Consider the following 23,721-nt stretch of genomic DNA (forward strand, 5'->3'; position numbering starts at 1 on the left):
AATGCTAAAATATAAATCCTTAGCTGTTTCGGTGTGGAAGCAGACAAGCAACACATTTTACTGTTAATGGGGAGTTATATTTTAAATTTTCCATGTGTGGTGCCAAAAATTTACTTTAGGGAAACACCTATGACTGGACCTCAGTAGTGATTTTCACATTGGAGATATTTTCCAGAAGGGTGGCACTCGTATAGCAATGTTTTAAGGAGGACGACGTGCTCTCAGACATTTACACTCTGCTTTTTAACAGGTTTTTTGACCTGCGATGTAATTAATTTTTGTAACGCATTATTTTAATGGTACACTAATTAACCTTGAATTAGAATGAATTCTCTGACAATGACTTTCTACAGAAGTGCTGAAGAGAGCTACATTAAGACCACCTAATGATTAATATTTTTATGCGGTATTAAGCTCAGAAGCAAGAGCAGGATTAAACATACTTGTAAATAAGCATACATAAAATAAATCAGGCTTTAGAATTTTTGCCTTCAAAAGTTCCTGCACTTAAAAAGACCAGCATAACCAGGTATCTGGATGTGATAACTCTTTACTTCTTCACATTACAGAGTTCCTGTAAACATACTCTACTTTAAGATTATTGGCTCAAGCAATACATAACCAGGAATTTGCAGAGATGCTATCCTCATAACCCCTACTGAAGAAATCAGTATTTACCCACAGTAAATACCTGTGGTTCTGTCCTTTCTCTTTGTTAACCACAAATATACATGGACCAATATATATAATTTTTAAATTCATTAAATTGAGATACTGGATTCCATAATTTCTCTTCCAGAAGGAAAACCATCAACTATGTACACATCATATTTGTTTAAAGATTTTATACAAACTTATGAGATATTTTACCTATTTTTTTGTGTAATTGTTTTATCATCTATGAATGATATAATCTCTTACAAATTTTCCAGTTAAAATTTATTTTTACTGTTACCACAAAAACTGACAACTGTTTCTTTGCTTTGGGTTTTAATAACTTCTGAAAAAATATCCCAGAAGTATTTAGGATATAAGTGGGGAAAGCCATTATTAAAAGGAATCTTTGTTAGGCCACCAGAAGACAATAAGCACTGTTTGGAAAGCTCTGGATATATTCTGGAATTCAAATACAGTAAAACATGGGGTTCGGGGGAGAGAGTTCCCATCTATTAACCAAAGGTGCAAATACCGTCTTACCTCAGACAGATGAATGACTAAAGTGCTTTGAAAGTGCAGGGTGGCAGCTAACCTATTAAGTAGTATTACTTTCATACCTTCTGGAAAATACAGAGTGGGTCTTAATATTTTAAATGCTCCTTTGATATCCTTGGTTACTTGTCCTTAAACTATGAGGAATTTTTAAAATTACATTTTCTCCTGGTTATCACAAATTAAATGAAAAGAGATAGTATTATAAAGTGAATCTTGATGTTCTTCTGGTATTTTGAGAATAGATACAAAGCATGTACACCAAATATACAGTAGATGAAAACATGGCAAAGATGGTATGTTTAAATTTGTAAGAGTTGCCATTCTATCAAAGATTGTATAGGATGGTGGTGGTGGTTTAGTCGCTAAGTCAAGTCTGGCTCTTGCAACCCCATGGACTGTAGCCTGCCAGGCTCCTCTCTCCATGGGATTCTCCAGGCAAGAATACTGGATTGGGTTGCCAATTTGCTTCTCCAGGGGATCATCCCTACCCAGGAATTGAACCTGGGTCTCCTGCATTGCAGGCAGATTCTTTACTGACTGAGCTCCGAGGGAAGCCATTGTATAGGGTAATACAGTCTAATCACTCAGTGAAATACTGTAAACAGGTCAACTTGAATTTCTCTCTCCCAAAAAACTGGGTTTCAATTTACAATTGATTGACTTCAGCTACCAATAACCTGTAACGTCTGTCTCCTCTCTCCTATTCTTATCTTCTACCCTTTGCTGCTGCTGGTAAAGTATCTGGCTACAGTGACAACTCCCCCACCAGAAACTACACAAAGCCTCCTACTGCCTGCCACCTGCCTCTCAAGAATAAACCAACAGTGTTCTTTCAAAAACTCAGACAGCAGTAGTACTGGGAGGCAGTTTACAGTCTCAAGATGTGACTAGCATGGACGCTAATACACATTTAAAGTAAGTGAATACTTTATTTTGTTCACTGGCTAGGATCTAAGGTAAAAAGAAATGGTGTTGCTGAGCTATCAGGGAATTCAGAAGGACTTGAAATACACTGCTTTAAAAGATCCCTTTATAAGCATTTACTAAGCCATAATGTTAGTAACTAAAGGGTCAAGGAGTAAGCAATGGAGATATTACTTTATCCTGTATAAAGTAATAAGTAATCCAGTGATCATTATAAGGTAGCCAGGTGCCATCATAAGACAATGGATAAATACACAATATACTCATGGTCATATGATGGAATATTACTCAGCAATAAAAACGAAGGGAAATACTGATCTATACAACAATATCAATGACCCCAAAACACTATGTTAAATGAAAGAAGCCTTATACAAAAAAAAAAAGTACATTTTATGATTTCACCTATAAAGTTCTAGAATAGGCAAAACCAACGTATGGTAGAAGAATTAGAAAATAGTGATTACCTTTGTGGGATGAGGAGAAAGAACCAGCTGAGAAGAGGCATGAGGGAATTTTCTAGGGTGACAGTAATGTTCTATATCTTGATAGGAGTTTTGGTTACACGGGTACATGTATTTGTCAATATTAATTCAAAAAAGTGAAAGTGAAGTCTCTCAGTTGTGTCTGACTCTTTGCAACCCTATGGGCTGTAGCCTGCCAGGCTCCTTCTCTGTCCATGGGATTTTCCAGACAAGAATACTGGAGTGGGTTGCCATTTTCTTGTCCAGGGGATCTTCCTGACCCAGGGATCAAACTCAGGTCTCCCACATTGCAGGCAGACTCTTTACCCTCTGAGCCATCAGGGAATGCCATATAAAGATGAACTTTTGTAAGTGACTGAAGGAGCTTAATGAAACAGACTTGAACCCAGGTATCCTGCATTTCAGGTGGATTCTTTACCAGCTAAACCATAGGGGAAGCCCAAGAATACTGGAGTGGGTAGCCTATCCTTTCTCCAGTGGATCTTCCCGACCAGGAATTGAACCAGGGTCTCCTGCATTGCAGGCAGATTCTTTACCAACTGAGCTATCATTGTATATACATTTTACATTAAGAGAAAAACCAGACTAATACTGATCTCTGGTTAATGATATATATGCTGAAGCATTTAGAAGAAAATGTACTGTCTATAAAATACCCTGGAACACATCCAAAAAAGTAAGATAGACTGGCAGATGGATAAAGAGATGGCTAAATACTAGTAGAGCAAACATACATAGTAAAATATCAGTGTAGAATCTAGTGATAGGAATACATATGTCCACTGTAAAATTCTTTCAACTTTCTGGTATATGTACAATTTTTCATAATAAATTTTGGAAAAAAAATCAAACAAAAATTTCACACCCACATTCACAGCAGCATTATTCACAATAGCCAAAATATGAAAGCAACCTAACTGTTCACAGATATTTAGATACACAAAATGCAGTATATGCATACAAATATCATTCATTTTTTTTTAAGAGGAATAAAATTTTGACCTGTTTTAACATGGATGAGTCTTGAAGACATCATGTTAAGTGAAACAAGCCAGTCACAAGACAGCACATACTATATGATTCCATTTACATGAAGTATTTAGAGCGGTCAAATTCATGAAGACAGAAAGTCAAATGGTGGCTACCAGGGGGCTGGGGGAAGGGGAGGAATAGGGAGTTAGTGTTTAATGAGTATAGAGTTTCAGTTGGGGAAGATGAAAAAGTTCTGAAGAAGTATTAATATAGGCTTGATTTTTAAATGGTACTGCCTGTATTAACATAAATGAGCATAATTTGACAGTTTAGAATGCATTTCTCAATTACTAGTGTGAATAAACAGAGCTCCTTCACATTAATGTTAATCAACTACACAACCAAAATAACATATATTCAAATGTAGAAAGTTATTTAAGAGGGTACATTTTTACTTCCTTTCTTAAATTAAAAGCATAAATTTATCCTCAGTTCACTGACTCTGCCTCTTTAGACCTTTTGCTTCTTTGTTAGGTTAATAATGTCAGGTTTTGTGAGATTTTGCATCAGTTTCTCAAGCCAAAAGCAAGTAAATTGTAGTCTGACATGAGCCACAAATTTAAAACAAAGCAAGTAAAGAAAGGAACAGTCAAGAGAAAGGTGACCTTCTTCAAAGTATTTGAAAGAATCTATTAGTATATGGAAAATGGTATAAAATTATACCTTCAAAACGACAGAAAGGAAAGAACTAAAGAAGCAGCTCAATAAAAGAGGAATTTGGGGAGTGCATTAGATAAGAACCTACGGGAAACTAATAAATTGTATAAATGCTTCGGGGGGGACTGATGATAGATACATTGGAATGATGTCATCTAATTTGTCCAAATATTATTATATCGCTACATTTAACAAATTTAAATTAATATAAAAGTTTAAAATACACACTAATAAACATGTATTTCATCTGCTGATATGGCACTGATCTAAGAAACAACGTGTATGACAAGAATAGTCCAGACATAAAATGTGCCTGATGATTGATAAGAAATATTCTGTTCATAACAAGTATACTTTACAAATTATTTAAATCAGCCAAGATATTTTCTTGAAAAACCTGTAAATATGTAGCATGTGTGAAGAGTTATATTAATATGACTCAAAAATAAAAATTGAAGCACCATTTAAAAAATTTAAAAGCTCTTACATTTCTCTTCATATTACCTATACTGAAGTTTTCAAACATTTCTGCAAATCATTAAAAACTTTAATAAGAGTTGTAATGTAAATAAAAAATGAGTACACATAACACCATGATGCTATAAACTTGGAACATGAAACATCTGATATATAGATAGTGTCCTGAAAAGTATAACTACAAAACTTTTTCTTTAACCTAAAATATAAACAATGTCCTAGTTAACGTATCAGTAGGAAATACTATGTATTGAATAATTTTCTCAAATTAGAAATGTATAACTTACTATCAATGTATTAGCAGCAATTACAACCTAAATGACACACACCAGGAACTATACTTACACATAATAAAATAACTTCATTATAAAATAGGAATATTTTACTTAAAAAGCATTTTTTATATATGTTCATGTGCTATGATATCTACAGATTCAAATCTAAGCATTTTAGGCAATAATAATAATATTTATTTCAATATATGGGGTGCAAATATAGCTTATCATATTATGACTATTATTAAATTTCTTTATGTGCTCACAGAACATTTTAAGTGTAATAAATGTAATTTTTATCATCTTAGGGAAAGACTGAAATTGGGGTGAATCTGCTGGGTGGACATTTTAAATGAAGTCATACACCATCCCAGAGAATCTTAGGCAATCAGTAGTGAAATATCTCAAGTTCAAATATTAGATAGACAAACACCAGAAGAACTAGAAGTCTTTTCAGAATTTTAATTGTTACCCAACTTATAGTAGGGAAATGTCTTTTTTCTGATAAAGAGGTTAAAAGTATTTAGCTAGAAAGTTAACTTTGAGATTATATACTTTTAATCCACCATCAAAGCTTACAAAGTTGTTTCATTTGCTAGAGCTTTAAATGTCATGAAGCAGTACCCTTTATTTCATTTAGGATGTTAAGTTTGATTCTAATTTTAAGCTCCCATTTCCCTCATGTTCTTAAATTAATTCATACAAATCCCTGATTAATAATAAAAGGGCTTGCCATCAGTATTCAAAGCCCAGCCTGAGTTGTCATGGCTGAAAGGGCAGAAATCTGCTTGGAGCAATGAGAGAACCCAACTGAATTCAGGGTGTCTCAGTCTATGAATGTGTAAGCACTTCATCTGTTCATGGAAACACAATGTTCTGGCAGGCTGGGGGTAAAGGTAGCTGCATGGGTAACAAACTGGAAGACCTGGGAAACTGCACTGTATCAAAGTCACTAAATGAGGGAAGCAAAGCATTTTACAAGGCTTTCTTTCATTTTCACACATAAAAAACGGTGTTGTTTAGTGTAAGCCATTTGTGGTCTAGACATTTATTTTATCCCTATTACTGCTGTCCAATGATCTCTGCAGAGGTCACATGTGAATTTAACTATTTTATAAAAGAAATTGTTGCAAGTCAGAGCATAACACTAGCAGGGATGACTGGAAACTGATTATCCTTCTTATATTCAGTGGTGAAAAGAACACTCTCTCAGAACTACATTTCACTCTTTTAGACTCAGCAGTTGTATGTATTTGAACAAGTAACATGTACATATCTGAAGCAGTTCTTGTCTCAAAAATAAGGATAGCCTTTCAGAGCTCTCGTGAAGACAACATGGTAAAAAAAAGTGGAAGTACCTTACAGAGTTGTGAATGTGGTGAAAGTACTCTGTAAACTATAACTCACATTGTATAAAACAGTATTATTTGAAAGATGGAGAATTCTAGTAGGGATCATATAGTACACACACAATCATTTCCAGTGAAAAAGTGACCTTGAAAAGTTAAGTGGGCTTCTGGTTTCCAGTTCCACATATAAAAAGCTAGGAAGTTGCCACTCCACCTTAACAAACAAAAAGCTGAAGAGACTGAAAAATCAACGATTCTTCTTGGGTCCAGAAGAGACAGGAGTGCACAAGGGAAACCACTGGCCCTGAGACTAGAGAGACAGGCGAACCTGACGGCCTGGAGCACAGCCTTACAAGTGGACACCACCCGGGGAACCAGTTCCAGGTAGGAAAACCTGGCTATGATTGATAAACCGCTGGAGGCTCAGTGCAGACAACTCTGGGGGTTAAAACTCCAAAGGCATCTACTCAACTCTTCCAAACACACCCCACCAATAATGTGAGATTTACCTCCAGGAGCATGACCAGATTCTCTGATAATAAATGTCAGAGAAACATCCTCTCATGCTTCGGGTAGGGGAAAGGGAAATGATCCATTCTGAAATATGCCCTGAAAAGGCCTGCCTTTAGAGGAAAAGGTTAACCAGCACCTAACCTGTTGGGGTATTATCAGAGTCTAACTGACCTGGGGGAAGGGAAATAGCCACCTCCAGTCCACTCTAGTCATCTGTCCCATTGAAAGAGGGATTAAAAAAAGAAGAGACAGAAACATTTGTGAGAGTCCCAGCTCAGAGACACAGGCTCACTACAGAACTGAGACCTAATGGTAGGACCACAGAACACTTACTCTTCCCAACCCCTCACCAACACATTCAGTCATTTCAGTTCAGTCGCTCAGTCATGTCTGACTCTTTGTGACCCCATGGACTGCAGCATGCCAGACTTCCCTGTCCATCACCAACTCCTGTAGCTTACTCAGACTCATGTCCATTGAGTTGGTGATGCCATCCAACCATCTCATCCTCTGTCGTCCCCTTCTCCTCCCGTCTTCAATCTTTTCCAGCATCAGGGTCTCTTCAAATAAGTCAGTTTTTCACACCAACACATTACTAAGGGCCTATTTACAGCAGTTCCTTTTATCTGGTATATCACATCCAGCTATCAATAAAAATTACATGGCAAACCACAAGGCAGAAAATTCACCATTTGAAGAGACAGAATAAGCATCAGAATGAAACAGGGCAGAGATGTTGGAATTATCAGATGGACAATTTAAAACAACAATGATTAATATGCTAAGGGCTCTAATATATAAAGCTGGCAGCATGCAAGAACAGATGGACAGAGACTTCCCTGGCAGTCCGGTGGTTAAGAATCCACCTTGCAATTCAGAAAACGTGGCTTCCCGATCTCTGGTCAGGAAACTAAGATACCACTTGCTGCAGAGCAACTAAGCCCCTCTGCCACAATTAAAGAGTCCGTGCACTGCAACAAAAGACCCTGAATAATGCAGTGAAGATCCTGTGTGCCATAGTTACGACCCAAGGCAACCAAATAGATAAATATCTAAAAAAGAAAAAGAACAGATGGACAATGTAAGCAGAGAAGTGGAAATCTGAATAAAGAACCATAAAGAAATGCTAGAGATTAAAAAAATAAACCCATTGCAAGAGAAATTTAAAATGCCTGTGACAGGCTTACTGGTATACCAGAAATGGCTGAAGACAGAATCTCTGAGCTAGAAGATGTATCAACAGAATCCTTGAAAACTGAAAAGCAAAGAGAACAAAGACAGGAAACAACAACAATAACAAAAAACAGAACAGAATATCCAAGGGCTGTGGGACAAATGCAAAAGATGTAACATATGCATAGTTGGGGATACCGGAAGGAGAAGAAACAGAGAAAGGAACACAAGAAATACCTGAAACAATAACTGAAATTCCTCAAATTAATGCCAGATGCTAAGCCACAGATCCAGGAAGCTCAGAGAACACCAAGCAAGATAAATACTTCAAAAACTACACTATGCATATCATTTTCAAATTAAAGAAAATCAAAGATAAAGAAAAATCCTGAAGGAAGCCAAAGAAAAAAATACACTGCTTATAGAGAAAACAATTACATCAGACTTCTCTTCTGAAACCATGCAAGCAAGAAGAGTGGAGTGACACTTAAAGTGCTGAGGGAAAACCCCTGCTAACCTAGAATTCTGTATCCTGAGAAATTATTCTCCAAAAGTGAAGAAGAAATAAAGATTGTCTCAAACAAATATTGGAGAAATCTGTTGCCAGTAGACCTGCCTTGCAAGAAATATTGAGAGATATTTATTAGAGAGAATGAAAACAATGTAGGTTAGAAACTGGATCTACATAAAGAAACAGCATCAGAGAAAGAATAGTGAAGATACAATAAAAAATTCTTAATTGACTTAACAGTTTGTTCAAAATAATAGCAACACCGTATTTGATTATACAAGCTTAGGTATCTTATCTTATATAGTGAATTTGATTATACAAGCTTATGTTTCATATCTTATATGCATACAAATATATACACAAGCATACACTGTATGCATGTACATATGCCTATGTATGCTCTTATTTAAGTGAAATGAGTGGCAGCAGTGATACAAGGGGCAGGAGGGAGGAATTAGGAATATTTTTTTTTTTATAAGGCACTCACATTACCCATGAAATGGTATCATGTTATTTGAAAGTGGACCTGGATTAGTTATAAATGTATACTGCAAACCCTAGGGCAACCACTATAAAAGGTTAGAAAAAGCATAACTGATATGCTAAGAGGGGAAAGAAAATGGAATCAGAGGTTAAAGCATCTGCCTGCAATGCAGGAGACCTGGGTTCGATCCCTGGGTCGGGAAGATCCCCTGGAGAAGGAAATGACAACCCACTCCAGTATTTTGCCTGGAGAACCCCATGGACAGAGGAGCCTGGTGGGCTACAGTCCACGGGGTCACAAAGAGTCAGACATGACTGAGCGACTCCACTTTCACAATATGATCTAGAATTCATACTTCTCCTTATTTACCCAAAGGAACTGAAAACTCATGTCCACACAAAATCTTCACATGGATGTTATAGCAGCTTTATTCATAACTGCCAAGACTCAGAGGCAGCCAAGGATAGTCCTTCAGGAGGTGAATGGATAAATAAATTGTGGAACATCTAGACAATGGGATATTCTTGGATGCTAAAAGGAAATGTCGATACAGAAATCAGATTGATTATATTCTTTGGAACTGAAGATGGAGAAGCTCTATACAGTCAGCAAAAACAAGACAGGAAGCTGACTGCGGCTTAGATCATAACTCTATATTGCAAAATTCAGACTTAAGTTGAAGAAAGTAGGGAAAACCACTACACCATTCAGATATGACCTAAATCAAATCCTGTAGGATTATATAGGTGGAAATGACAAGTAGATTCAAGGGATTAGACCTGATAGAGTGCCTGAAGATCTATGGACAGAGGTTAGTAATATTTTATAGGAGGCAGCGATCAAGACCATACCCCAAAAAAAGAAATGCAAAAAGGCAAAATGGTTGTCTGAGGAGGCCTTACAAATAGCTGAGAAGAGAAGCTAAAAGACAAAGGAGAAAAGGAAAGATACACCCATCTGAATGCAGAGTTCAAAACAGCAAGGAGAGATAAAGCCTTCTTAAGTGAACAATGTAAGGAAATAGAGGAAAACAATACAGTTGGAAAGACCAGAGATCCCTTCAAGAAAATTAGAGATACCAAGGGAGCATGTCATGCAAAGATGATGCACAATAAAGGACAGAAATGGTATAGACCTAACAGAGGCAGAATATATTAAGAAGAGGAGGCAAGAATACACAGAAGAACTATACAAAGCAGGTCTTAATGACCCAGATAATCATGATGGTGTGGTCACTCAACTAGAGCCAATGGAGTGTGAAGTCAAGTGGGCCTTCAGAAGCATTACTACAGACAAAGCTAGTGGAGGTGATGGAATTCCAGCCGAGCTATTTCAAATCCTAAAAGATGATGCTGTGAAAGTGCTGCACCCAATATGCCAGCAAATTTGGAAAACTCAGCAGTGGCCACAGGACTGGAAAAGGTCGGTTTTCACTTCAATCCCAAAGAAAGGCAATGACAAAGAATGTTCAGATTACTGCACAACTGCACTTATTTCACATGCTAGCAAGGTCATGCTCAAAATTCTTCAAGCTAGGCTTCAACAGTAGATGAATCCAGAACTTCCAGATAAACAAGCTGGATTTAGAAAAGGCAGAGGAACCAGAGTCAAATTTTCAGCATCCCCTGGACCACAGAAAAAGCAAGGGAATTCCAGAAAACATCTCCTTCTACTTCATTGACTACGCTAAATCCTTTGACTGTGTGGATCACAACACACTGTGGAAAATTCTTAAAGAGAATTACCTACCTTAACTTACCTACCTACCTCCTGAGAAACCTGTATGCGGGTCAAGAAGCAACAGTTAGAACTGGAGATGGAACAATGAACAGGTTCAAAATTGGGAAAGGAGTTCATCAAAGTTATACATTGTCATGCTGTTTATTTAACTTATATGCAGAGTATATCATGTGAAATGCTAGGCTGGGAGAAGCTCAAGCTGGAAGCAAGATTGCCAGGAGACATACCAATAACCTCAGATATGCAGATGACACCACTCTAATGGCAGAAAGTGAAGAACTAAAGAGCCTCTTAATGAAGGTGAAAGAGGAGAGTGAAAAAAACTGGCTTAAAACTCAACATTCAAAAAATGAAGATCAGGGCATCCGGTCTCATCACTTCATGGCAAACAGAAGAGGAAAGATGGAAACAGTGACAAACTTCCTTTTCTTGGGTTCCAAAATCTCTGCAGACAGTGACTGCAACCATGATATTAAAAGATGCCTGCTTCTTGGAAGAAAAGCTATGACAAACCTAGACAGTGTATTAAAAAGCAAAGACTTCACTTTGCTGACAAAGGTCCATATAGTCAAAGCTATGGTTTCTGCAGTAGTCATGTACGGATGTGAGAGCTGGACCATAGAGAAGGCTGAGCACCAAAGAACTGATGCTTTCAAACTGTGGGGCTGGAGAAGACTTTTGAGAGTCCCTTGGACTGCAAGAAGATCCAACCAGTCCATCCTAAAGGAAATCAACCTGAATATTCATTGGAAGGACTGATGCTGAAGCTGAAGCTCCAATACTCGGGCTACCTGATGCTAAGAGCCAACTCATTGGAAAAGACCCTGATGCTGGGGAAGATTGAGGGCAGTAGAAGGGGGCAACAGAGGATGAGATGGTTGGATGGCATCATTGACTCAATGGACATGAGTATGCGCAAACTCAGGGGACAGTGAAGGACAGGGGAGCCTGGAGTGCTGCAGTCCATGGGGCCACAAAGAGTCTGACATGACTGAGCAACTGAATAACAACAAAAAAGAAAATGAGCTATCAAACCGTCAAAAGATATGGAGGAAACTCAACTGTATATTACTAAGTGAAAGAAGCCAATCTGAAAAGACTACATATCGTATGATTCCAACTACATGGCATTTTAGAAAAGGCAAAACTATGGAGACAAGAAAAAGATCAGTTGTTGCAGGGGGAGCAGGAGGTACAAATAGGCAAGCACATAGAATTTTTAGGGTCATGAAAATACTCTGTATGATACTGTAATGAAGAATATGTCATTATACATCTATCCAGATACATAGGATGTACAGCACGAAGAGTGAGCCCGAAAGTAAATTATGGACTTTGGGTGATTATGATGTATCAATGTACATCCTGGGTTTAAAAAAAAAATGTACCATGTCTACCTTCCTCTCAAGTTTATTATAAAACCTAAAACTGCTCTGCTCTTAAAAAAAATTTAAGTCTTAGAAAAAAGAATTAAGTGATTTCTTCATTATATCATCATCCTTTATTCATATTATTCACTAAGGATAATCAAGACATTTATTGATGTCTTGGTGTATGTGTTTCAGGTACTATTTAAGTCCTTTATATACATTAACTCATTTAATACTCACAATATTTCTGACACAGGTACTATTCTCATTTTACACATTAGGAAACACATTAGGAGACAGAATAAACTTGACAAAGGTCATATAGCTAGGAAGTGATAGTACTAGCCCTTGAACCCAGGCAGTCCAGCTCATCACCATTATACTATACTGCTTCTGCTTATTCATTCATTCTATCATTCGTTAATTCACAATTGATCAAATCTTTATTGAGCATGTGGGATATGTCAAGAGCTCTGACAGAAACATTTTAAACAAGGAAGTTCTCAAGACATTTACCTTTCCCAGGAAACTACTGAAGGAAATGCTCCTTCAAAACCAGGAAATAAATAAAAGAGGAAGCTAGAGGAGGAGACACTCCAACAAAACTGAAGTAAACAATAAAAGGTGAAGACCTAGGATCCAGAAAACAGGAAAATCCAGAAGAAAGGGGAAGAGAATTCCGAGGATAATGGTAAAACGTAAAGCTAGAATGACATCTGTGAGAGAGGCTGAGAGAGCAACCAGTCCAGACTAGAGATGAAGAAGGAGGAACGAAGGAAGGAAGGCTCCAGAGGGATACTCCTAAGGAAAAAAAAAGGAAAAACATGGGATTGACTGCATGAGAAGACCTCTTGGGCAAATTGAGGGAAGAGTTAATAGGAATATAGAAGACCAAGAAAAGTATAAAAGCAAATAGAGAGGCCACTATTAACTTTAAGAAAAACAAAATGTTGTACCATGGAATGTAGATTGCATTATTCATGGTTACATAATTTATTCATTCACTTTTTACCCTTGCCTTGTGTCCCTGTAATCAGAGTAGACTTCCTATTATACTGACCTGGGTCTTGGCCTAGTGACTTGTTTTAGACAAAGGAAAACAGGGAGATGTGACACACACTAGAGTCAAGGAAAACTTTAAATGTATTTGTGGGATCTGGTTTTGTCTGCCCCACCTAGGGTCTATCCATTGGGATTAGATCTCAAATGAGAAAAGGTGAAATCAAGATGAACTGAGCACTGACAAGGCTAGTAGAACCCAGCAGAGTCTCAACTGGTCTTTTGAAACATGAACAATAAATAAATGTTGTTAGCTACTGAAATTTTTCTTTTTTTGCTAGAGCAAAAAGTTGACTAATACATATAGCACAGTCCATAGCTGAGCAAACAATATTTACATAGTCATAATAATATAGTTACATTATAACCATATTATAATTGACTATATTACATAATTATACTATAATTTGTAACAATAATAAAAACATTGATACACTAGAGATTCAAGAAGAAAACTGAAACTAAATGCTGTGATAATAACTTTTGTTAAGAGAGTGAGGCCAACCTACCAACCTAGATAGCATTCTAAAAAGCAGAGACATTACTTTGCCAACAAAGGTCCGTCTAGTCAAGGCTATGGTTTTTCCAGTGGTCATGTATGGATGTGAGAGTTGGACTGTGAAGAAAGCTGAATGCCGAAAAATTGATGCTTTTGAACTGTGGTGTTGGAGAAGACTCTTGAGAGTCCCTTGGACTGCAAGGAGATCCAACCAGTGTATCCTAAAGGAGATCAGTCCTGGGTGTTCATTGGAAAGACTGATGCTGATGCTGAAGCTGAAACTCCACTACTTTGGCCACCTCATGCAAAGATTTGACTCATTGGAAAAGACCCTGATGCTGGGAGGGATTAGGGGTAGGAGGAGACGGGGACGACAGAGGATGAGATGGCTGGATGGCATCACCGACTTGATGGACATGAGTTTGAGTAAACTCCGGGAGTTGGTGATGGACAGGGAGGCCTGGCGTGCTGCGATTCATGGGGTCGCAAAGAGTCGGACACAACTGAGCGACTGGACTGAACTAAACTGAAGAGAGTGAGGAGAGAGAGAGATGGGACCAGTAACACTGGTCTTCCTTTACTGTAGAATTAGAGTCTTACATTTTCAGTTCCAGATGTCATAAAAACATATTATAGGAAAGATGTTGCCTAAAAGTGAGATAACATTAAAGGCTAACCTGTACAGAGAGCTCTCAATTAATATAGAAGTCAATTATCTACTCTTCATATTATCTATGATCACCGCATGTCCTCTTCCTAACACTTGCCACCTTTGATTGAAGATGGTCATTTCAATCATCTTTACCACATTATCACAGAATGAGGAAAACGATTCAAAAAAAAGAAAAATGATTCAAAGTGATTACCAAATTTTGCTTCTTTTTTAACAACTATAATTCAGGGACAGTTTAAGCTCAATATGTGAACAGTTTTATTCACAAAACAAATCAATAAGTAATATATTTTACAAAATAATTTAGTATAGGATCCCTTTAAATAGTGGACCTGCATTGAAATAATTGGATTGACCAAGATTTTGACAGTTTTCTAGAAATATAGTTACTGGGCAAAGAACAATATACTTGTTTCATACCTCTGCATCCTTCATATTCACATCCATGTTTTTTGTTTTGATGACTTTGGTTATATGGTCAATGTTGTTTTCCCTGCAGTAATCAAATATGTCTTTGTCTTCTTCCCTAATTGGAGTTAAAAAAAAAAAAAAGTTTTTGTCTTAATAGGTAACACAGAAAAGTTACATATTTTTAATACAATCTGTTTGCTGTAAACATTAATGGAATCTGTTTTTATAAAGAATTTTCCAGGAACAGTAGTGGATTTTCAGTAAGACAATACATCCAATCTCTGAAAAAACTAAGGTTCTTAGCAACTATAGAGAAAAGCTTCATCTGCTTTAACAAGTTATACCAGTACACTAATAAAACATCTTGAGTAGATTTTCTCAATGCTCTTTTTCTCCCCGGTTGCTTTTACACAGACAGGCACATATATCCTCTGACTCAGAATGTTCAATCGTAGCACTGCAGTGAGAAGGTCATTTTCCATTGCCAGTATAGAGGTAGCAAAGGATCGGAACAAACTTCCTACTTCTATTACAGAAAAACAGAGTAAGTTGGTTGCTATCCAAGTTTTTAAAGATTATACACAAATACACACAACACACACACACATACATGCACACCAAAGTAATTTCCTTAAGGGAAAGATAATGACAGCATCACAAAATTCTGAAATCCTTCATGAGATAATACAAATAAAGACTGGGAAGCATACTATACACCCAGTACTACCCTAAGTATCTCAGTGTACTAATTCACTTACTCTTTTCCGACAGTTTCACTTCACAGATAAACAAGTATGGAGACATTATATGACCTGTCAAATAGCATCACATTTATCAAAGGTAGAATAAGAGGTAGAACTCACTCAGATGAACTGATTTTGTAGATAGTTCATTTTTCTACTTTTCTATTATATCAAGCCACATCTTCAACTAGTAAGCTGTAATCTACTGCAGAATCTAAAGCAGAAGTTCTTGACATGAGGTCTATGAGTCCTCTAAAACAGTATACAGAATTATGTATGCAAATGCATAATACATTATTATGAATGTGTTGGCAGGGAGCAAGGGGAACAGGCAGGTGGGTAGTTTCAATGAGGTCCTCAAAGGATCGGTAATTTGGAATATTGATAATGAAACTGTCCAACATGTGGGCTTAATTTTCCAAACAGGCATAAAAGAATGCAATTTGAGTTCCAAAAATTATAACTAGTATTTTTGATAAATGTAAGTCCATGGCTTCCATTTATCAGAAATTAAAGCGACTGACCCTAGGAGGTCTCCCATCTTAAAAGCCAATAACTTTTACCCTATAAAAAGTTATTTCCCAGTCAGTGGTAATTAAGTCATACCACAATCCTGTGGCATTTACCATCTAAGATTCCCTTATGCATTTGATGTATTTGCTAATCTACTACATGCAAGGCATTGGGCAAGATTCTGTTTATAACAGATAACAGGGATAAGCAAGAAACTCTGTGTTCAGTACATGTATAGTATAGCTGAAATGATTAAAATCTATACAGTTTAAAACTGTATTTATTTTATTTATTTGGCTGTGCTGGGTCTTAGTTGCAGTACATGTGATTTCTGATCTTTAGTCGTGGCATGCAGGATCTTCCAGTTGCAGCAAGTGAGCTCTTCGCTGCAGCATGTGGGATCTAGTTTCCCCACCAGGGACTGAACCTGGGCCCCCTGCATTGGGAGCCCTTAGCTCCTGGACCACCAGAGATGTTCCCCAAATCCACACTATTAACATAATGTGAAACTGGATCTTTAAAAAGGTCTATCAGAATACAGTGGAGAAACAGTCCACCTCAAGCTAGAGAAAATGAGCTAAGTCTCCAGGAAAAAAAATCATGTTTAAAAAAAAAAAAAAGTATGATCTCTTGAAAATGTTCATTTGCAGAAGAGAAAATGCTTTTCTAGATCATTTACTCTGGAGGGAAAAAAAAATAGAGAAGTCTGAGACCAAAACCCCTAAAAGGACAAGTCTGATTTTTTAAATTAAGGCTTCATATAATACTATTTTAGCTATATTTAACTATCACAAAAAATACTTTCTATGAAAAAAGTGCATTCAGCATTCTGACCTGGGGATACGAGGGGCCTAGTTTCCTTCAATACAATAACAGAGACCCCTCTAATTCAATAGGCAGCAACTTCAACTGTGAGATAAAGTACTATGCCATTTTAAGTCATAATAAAAAATATACTTCTCACCAACTGTTTTGAATTGAAAATAATGGGGAGTTGGTGGTGGGGCACAGAAAGGAAAGTATGGAGGATCCTTGGGATATAGGTTATCCTTACCCAGTAATATTGGAGGGTTATTCAGAAATGAGAGGACCTTCTGGGTGTCCCCTTCTTCCTTAATCCTAAATGGGCATGTACACCTATGCCATAAGCAGTAAGAGAGTAAATAAAATACAAACTTATTTAACATGTTCCTATTGCTTAATATATTCTCAGTGTTTCTTAATATGTATCGTTTATATCAATTATTTTGTTTTGGTATGTGAATTTTTTGGAGGTCAGGGCATTTTTTTCATCTGTATACCTGCTTATCAACTGTAGTTTATCATTACTAGGTATGTTAGGTACATAGAAGTATTTATAAAATACTTCAGGGTAGAGTATACAATGTAAATTAAATATAAAATGGGAAAGTCAATAAAATCACCATGAATGTGTTACAAAGCTCAGTGACTAATAATTTAAAAAATTAAGTGATACACGGGCTTAGTTTTTAAATAGAGTTATCTAACACCAAGTCATGCATGTTTTGACTGGCATGTCAGCAACCAAGCTGTCTTTATACAATGTCACCACCTAGTGGTCAAAAGGGAGAAACATCAGAAGCAACATCTTTGTGTATCTTGTATCTTGCCCCCGACAAGATTATGTACAATATACAAATCCAATTCTTTTTCCCTCTGTATTTCCCAGTTAATGCAGTCTTCCACAGGAAATTTTTCTCTGTACTTAAATGAAATGACATGTGCAAACCAAACATAGCAGAGCCTTAAAAAATGTTAGTGCCCTTCTACATCTTCTCACTTTATCTTCTCTTTTGATGCTTACCAGTTATCTTTCTCCTTTTCTCTGCTGAATGTGATAAAATTATCATATCCATCCTCTACAAATGAGTATGAGTTATTTTCATGAATAACTCCAAGAATGTCCCACATTATCCATAGCACAAGACAGCAAGACTCTCTTGAGATTACTCCAAATTTACTAAATTTGACAGGAAATACATTTAGCTGAATGAAAACACACACACACACACACACACACACACACGTTCTTTGACATTCTTTTGAAGTGTAAGGGCACACATTTATGGAAGAGAGGGATGGTGTTTAAGTATGGTTGTCTTTCATCAGTCACAGGAAGATGAGATTCTTGCTCACGCCTAAAAATGCTATCTGCATCACTTTCTACAAAGATTGCATTTTCCTATCAAAAGACTATTTCAGATAGTTAGGTTTCATGGTGAGCCATCTAAAGTCTATTTACTTTTCACTGACCTTATAGAATTAAAAAACACATTTATGGAATAAACTCAGATATCTATTTAATAGACACATTCAGTGAATATTTCAACTCATTGTATTTATCAAGCAACCTGATATTAAAACAGCATTCCAATACATAATTAAAATTTATTGAATGAACGAAAACACAAAGAAGACCTTAAACATATACTTTAAAATCAAGATCAGAATTTTATTTTTAAGTAAACTTTCTATTTCAAGACAACTGAAGATTCACATGTAGCTGTAAGAAATAATACAGAGAGCTGGTACTGTTTTCCCAATTTTCCTCAATGGTAGCATGCGCATATGTTTTTTAAAAAATGGATTATCAGCACCATTTTTTCTATAAAACTGGTACTGACAAACCTATGTGCAGTGCAGGAATAGAGATGCGGACGTGGAGAATGGACATGTGGACACAGGGAGGCAAGGAGAGAGTTAACACTGACACATACACACTGTCAGGCATAAAACAGACAGCTAGCGGGAGGCCGCTGTGTAGCGCAGGGAGCTCAGACAGGTGCTCTGGGATGACCTGAGGGGCAGGCAGGTGGGAAGGAGGCTCAGCAGAGAGGGGATATATGTACACTTAGAGCTGAGTCACGCTGTTGTGCAGCAGAGACCAAACAACATTGGAAAGCAATTATATTCCAATTAAAATACATTTTAAAAAAATGGATTGTCGTTATAGTATTTAGATTCTGTTGGATACATCTAAAAGAATGTTTATTTTAAAATTCCATTATTTACAAAATGTCAGAAATTATGCCCTTTGCAATTATTTAAACTTTTAAATAAAAATTTTAGATGCTGGGACTTGCCTGGTGGTATAGCGGTTAAGAATCCGCCAGCCAATGCAGGGGACACGGATTCAATCCTTGGTCCGGGAACTAAGATCCCACATGCCACAGGGCAATACGTTTGTGTGCCACCACTACTGAACCCTCAAGCCGCAATCGCTGAAGCCCACACACCCTAGAGCCCAGGCTCCTCAGCAAGAGAAGCTACTACAATGAGAAGCCCGCACACCGCAAATAGGCAGCAGACCCACTCGCTGCAACTAGAGAAAGCCCACACTCAGCAATGAAGACTTCGCACAGCTAAAAATAGTTATTAAAAAACATTTTAGAAGGTATCATAAAAATATAAAAGGGAACAGTCTTCCAAAATCCTCACAGGGACTACAGCAGCAGAGGTTTTTCAAATATCATTGCTCCAACCCAATATTCTATAAAGTAGAGGCCCAACGCAAGGAGTGGGCCACTCAACCAAAGATGAGCAAAGAGGGCATCACAGAAGAGTTGACATCACAACCAAGGCTTGAAGAATATACTGACAAACCAGCTAAGTGACTAAAGGATCTTGAAGAACAGAATAAAAGGGAAAGAAAGAAAGTGAAGTCACTCAGTCATGTCCGACTCTTTGCGACTCCATGGACTGTAGCCTGTCAGTCTCCTCCGCCCACGGGGTTTTCCAGGCAAGAATACTGGAGTGGGTTGCCATTTCCTTCTCCAAGGAATCTTCCCGATCCAGGGATTGAACCTGGGTCTCCTGAATTGCACCAAGTAATAACTTTCACCAAGTAATAACTATTCTCTGACTGGATTACATAGGCAGTGTATTTAGTTCTAGGATCAGAAAATTCTTAAAAGCCTCAAGTAAAAAAAGTTCTATTTACTATCTTACATATGTTGATAACAGTCCCTTCAAATGAAACCACTTACATTTTTAACATATTTTTCTCATATTTTTTCACGCAAACAATAACAAAGAAGAGATCAATGCCCCAGGTACTTCTTGTAGATAACTTGTTATACTGGAAAGGTTATTTAGGCATAAATTATATTTAAAAAAAAAAAAACTAGTTACTAAAAATGCATTTTCACCTGTTAAAACCTGCTTAACTCTAAAAAAGTTGATTGAAAATTTCTGATACTTTAAGTGTCCATAAGAAAAATGTAGTTCAGTTCTGATCAATCCCTCTAAAACCAGTGCCCACATCAGAAAAATCTATAGAATCTCTTGGCTACAGAGATGAGTTACATTCTCAACCATTAAGGTAAGTCTAAAATCAATAAAAACAATTAATCTAAGGGAAACATCATCATCAGTATATTGATAAATGAAAGACTACAGTCTCTAATTATACCAGTGAAGCACAATTTTAAAAACACTAAATGGAAAAGAAATTTAATTAAAAAATGTAAACTGAAGATACTCACTATATTAATATAATAACAACTATCAAATTCAATTTCAGTAATTGGAGATTACAATGATTCCTCAAACATCTCAGAAGCAATACAGTGTAGCACTTAAGAGCAGAATTACTAACCCTATGACCTTGGGCAAGTAACCTAACCTCTGTGAGCCTCAGTTTCCTCATCTGTAAAACAGGGATATTTACAATACCTACATCTCATAGGATCATTCTGAAGATTAAGTGGAATAATATATATATAAAACACATGCAGTATGGTTACTAACATATAATAAGTGATCAATATATGTTAGCTGACATTATTACTAGCTTAAGATTTTAGCATATGTTGTAAGGTAGAATCATTTTTCATACTCTTATATAATACTCTCAATCTTTACCCAACAAATATTAATTGAACCTTCAAGGAAATAAAATAGGCCAGTTGGTTGGAGCAAAGTGGACAACTGGGAAGGGGAAAATTGGCATTAGATGAGATGATGAGGGGCCCTGCAAGACAGGCTAAGGATTTTAAAATTCTATCCTAAGTGTTATGGGAAATCATTAAAGGGTTTTAAGCAGGAAAGTGATTGGAGATTTGATTTATAAATCTGGAGGAGACAGCAAGGGAAGTGAGGAATCCAGTTTGCAAATCATTCTGTAGTGTCCTGGCCAAGAGATGTAGAGTAGTGATGTTAATGCAAAAGGTGGGATGGTGACGATGATGAGAGGCAGATGAATTTGGATTATTTTGAATATGAAGAAACAGAATTTCTAATGTGTTAGAAGATGAGAAAGAGATAGGGTAGACCAATGTCTAGGCCTAGGAATGGCATACTTTACATGATATACTGTTAAAAATATTTATCTAATGAATATATAAAATTTTGTATTAGGTAAAATTTAAAAAGTAGAACCATGTAAATCATGTAATAATGTCTTTTTTTTATACAGAATTCAAACTTCAATAAACACCACCATTTATTAATATATACAATGCAATTAGCAAAGATTTCACAAATTGCAAAGCAATGAAATGAACCAAAACTGCTTGCTTTCAGCATTGAGAGAACAGCTGATAACAATTCAATGAGAAGATGACTTTGTCTATCACACAAAACTGACATCTTTGCTAACACTTTTAAGATATCTTTCTTTAAATGCTTTAAATGTAAAGCATTTAACAGAAGAAAACATTTATTTATATTATCTATAATACATATGACTAGCTTTTATTATAATAGACATAGTACATCCATAACTAATGTATCTTTATACTTGTGAGCACACACACACACAAAACTTTGTAAGACTTAAACAAGACTAAGTGCCTAGCATTTCAAAGGTACTACATACAGATAAGGATATAAGAGAGAGAGAGAAGGAAAAGATTAGAAGAAGGAAGAGACAGAAAAAGAAGAGTCGGGGAAAGGATGAGGGGGAAGGAAAAAGAAAGAAGAGATGGAAAAAGGAAGAGAAGATGATGGTTTTAGTTGATGAATGACCTCTTGTTCAGCAAGGGCTGTTGATCTGCAAACAGGTGGACTTGCCTATATGCTTGGTTGGCATCATGACACTGAGCACACAGGAGCTAAATAAAGCACGTAAGAAAAGGGTGAATATGAGAGCCAGGAGACTCTTACAACAGTTACTGTTTATGTCAAGACCTGCTCGTCCCAAGGGACCCATTTTCACATAATCTATAATTATCTCTTCGCTTTAATCGCCTTGTCATTCCTGAGGCTCTCATGGGCACTGGAAGAGGAAAAGCTCATTAACTAAACCTTTTCTCCTCTCTCCAGCCACCCATGGCTTTTAATTGCTTGGTGTGTTATTATCTAGGAGTGCAACTGGGATCATTTTCATAAGAAAGGGAGGTAGAGAGGAGGAAGGGAGCCATGAGTCCCTGAGGTATGCACCACAGACAAACCTTTGCTTTCTCAATTATTTATGCCAGCTGAGGTTTTACAGGCTGAATAAATCCATAACTCAAGTTCATTCTGAGCAATCACATTCTCAGGGGAGAGTTGCCCACTTGCCTATACACACTTGTGCAGTCCTCAAAGAATAAGCAGAATGTAACAAAACATATGTCATCCAATTTATCACCTATCACCAAAGTGTTAACACAATGTTGATCCTAGGCAACACAGTGAAATAGGGAAGAGTTTCACTACTAACTACCAGGAGAATCTTTTTGGTGCTCACAGCAGTGATATCAGTGGGACAGTATTATCCCAGAGTGATGTAGCCTACTGAAAGCACAAAAATTCAAATACACAACTTTTAAGTACAAAATATGTATAATACACATTCTGGATGCTTCACAGTCTTAAACAGATTTGTTAAAAGCTGATAACAATGTTAAGCTTTGAATAAATAATTAAATGGAATTTCATACCATTTGGTTTTATAAATCACTTATAATAAAACCATATATGCTGCAGTTTTTTCTCCAATCACATCTCTTTCAGGAAAATCTTAGAGTACAATTTATGTATAAGTGAATAGCTTTTACACTAGTTTTATTCCAGTTCATATTTTCACCAGAAACACAAAATTAAAGCATAAAATTAGTACCTTTATTCTAGTTTTTGTTTTTTTTTTTAATATATATATACTTACAGTCTACAACTTTAGAATCAGGTCTAGAGAGCAACTAATGAAAAAATATTTCTAAAATATTTTCAGAACCTATTATAGTTTAAAAATTTTAACTTTGTAAGTCAATGATGAAAGCATCTCTTTATAATTCTACAGGCTTTTGTGTCTGACCACGGCAGTGACCTCTGGTATTTTCTGCCAAAACAGTTCATTTGTCTCACAGAACAACTAATCAATTCCAGAGCCCATCAATCATTTTAGTTGTATACTGGTCTGGTCTTGCTTAGAGAAGGTCCAGATGGCTGCCTGTGTAAGTGGGATTAATAAAATTCTGACAGATTACGTAGCATCAAACTACAGAATATAACAAGGAAGATCAAATCTTATTGCAGGGTAGGTTGGATATTGTACACGTTTCATTTGTTGTATTTTAAAATCATGCCCTAATTTCTCACTTTATGCGCCAACCTCTAGGTAAAACCCTCTCAGTTATACAAGTCACTGAAAGTGATTACTTGTTAGTGAGTCAGTATA

General features: G+C 36.6%; 1 protein-coding gene across 8 annotated transcripts in view; it reads right to left on the bottom strand.

Annotated features, from left to right (window-relative positions):
* The window catches only part of ACBD6 (acyl-CoA binding domain containing 6), a 200,548-nt gene that overhangs the window by 111,048 nt on the left and 65,779 nt on the right, over nt 1-23,721 (bottom strand). For all 8 annotated transcript variants that reach the window (XR_009695841.1, XM_061160853.1, XM_061160849.1 and 5 more), the window contains one exon: nt 14,854-14,959. Coding sequence is in view for 7 of the 8 variants with exons in the window: in XM_061160853.1 (XP_061016836.1) it covers nt 14,854-14,959 (106 nt within the window). In the remaining variant the exon portion in view is untranslated. The remainder of the gene's footprint in view (nt 1-14,853; nt 14,960-23,721) is intronic.

The sequence above is a fragment of the Dama dama genome, chromosome 14 (genome assembly GCF_033118175.1).
Source record: "Dama dama isolate Ldn47 chromosome 14, ASM3311817v1, whole genome shotgun sequence".
Classification (NCBI taxonomy): domain Eukaryota; kingdom Metazoa; phylum Chordata; class Mammalia; order Artiodactyla; family Cervidae; genus Dama; species Dama dama.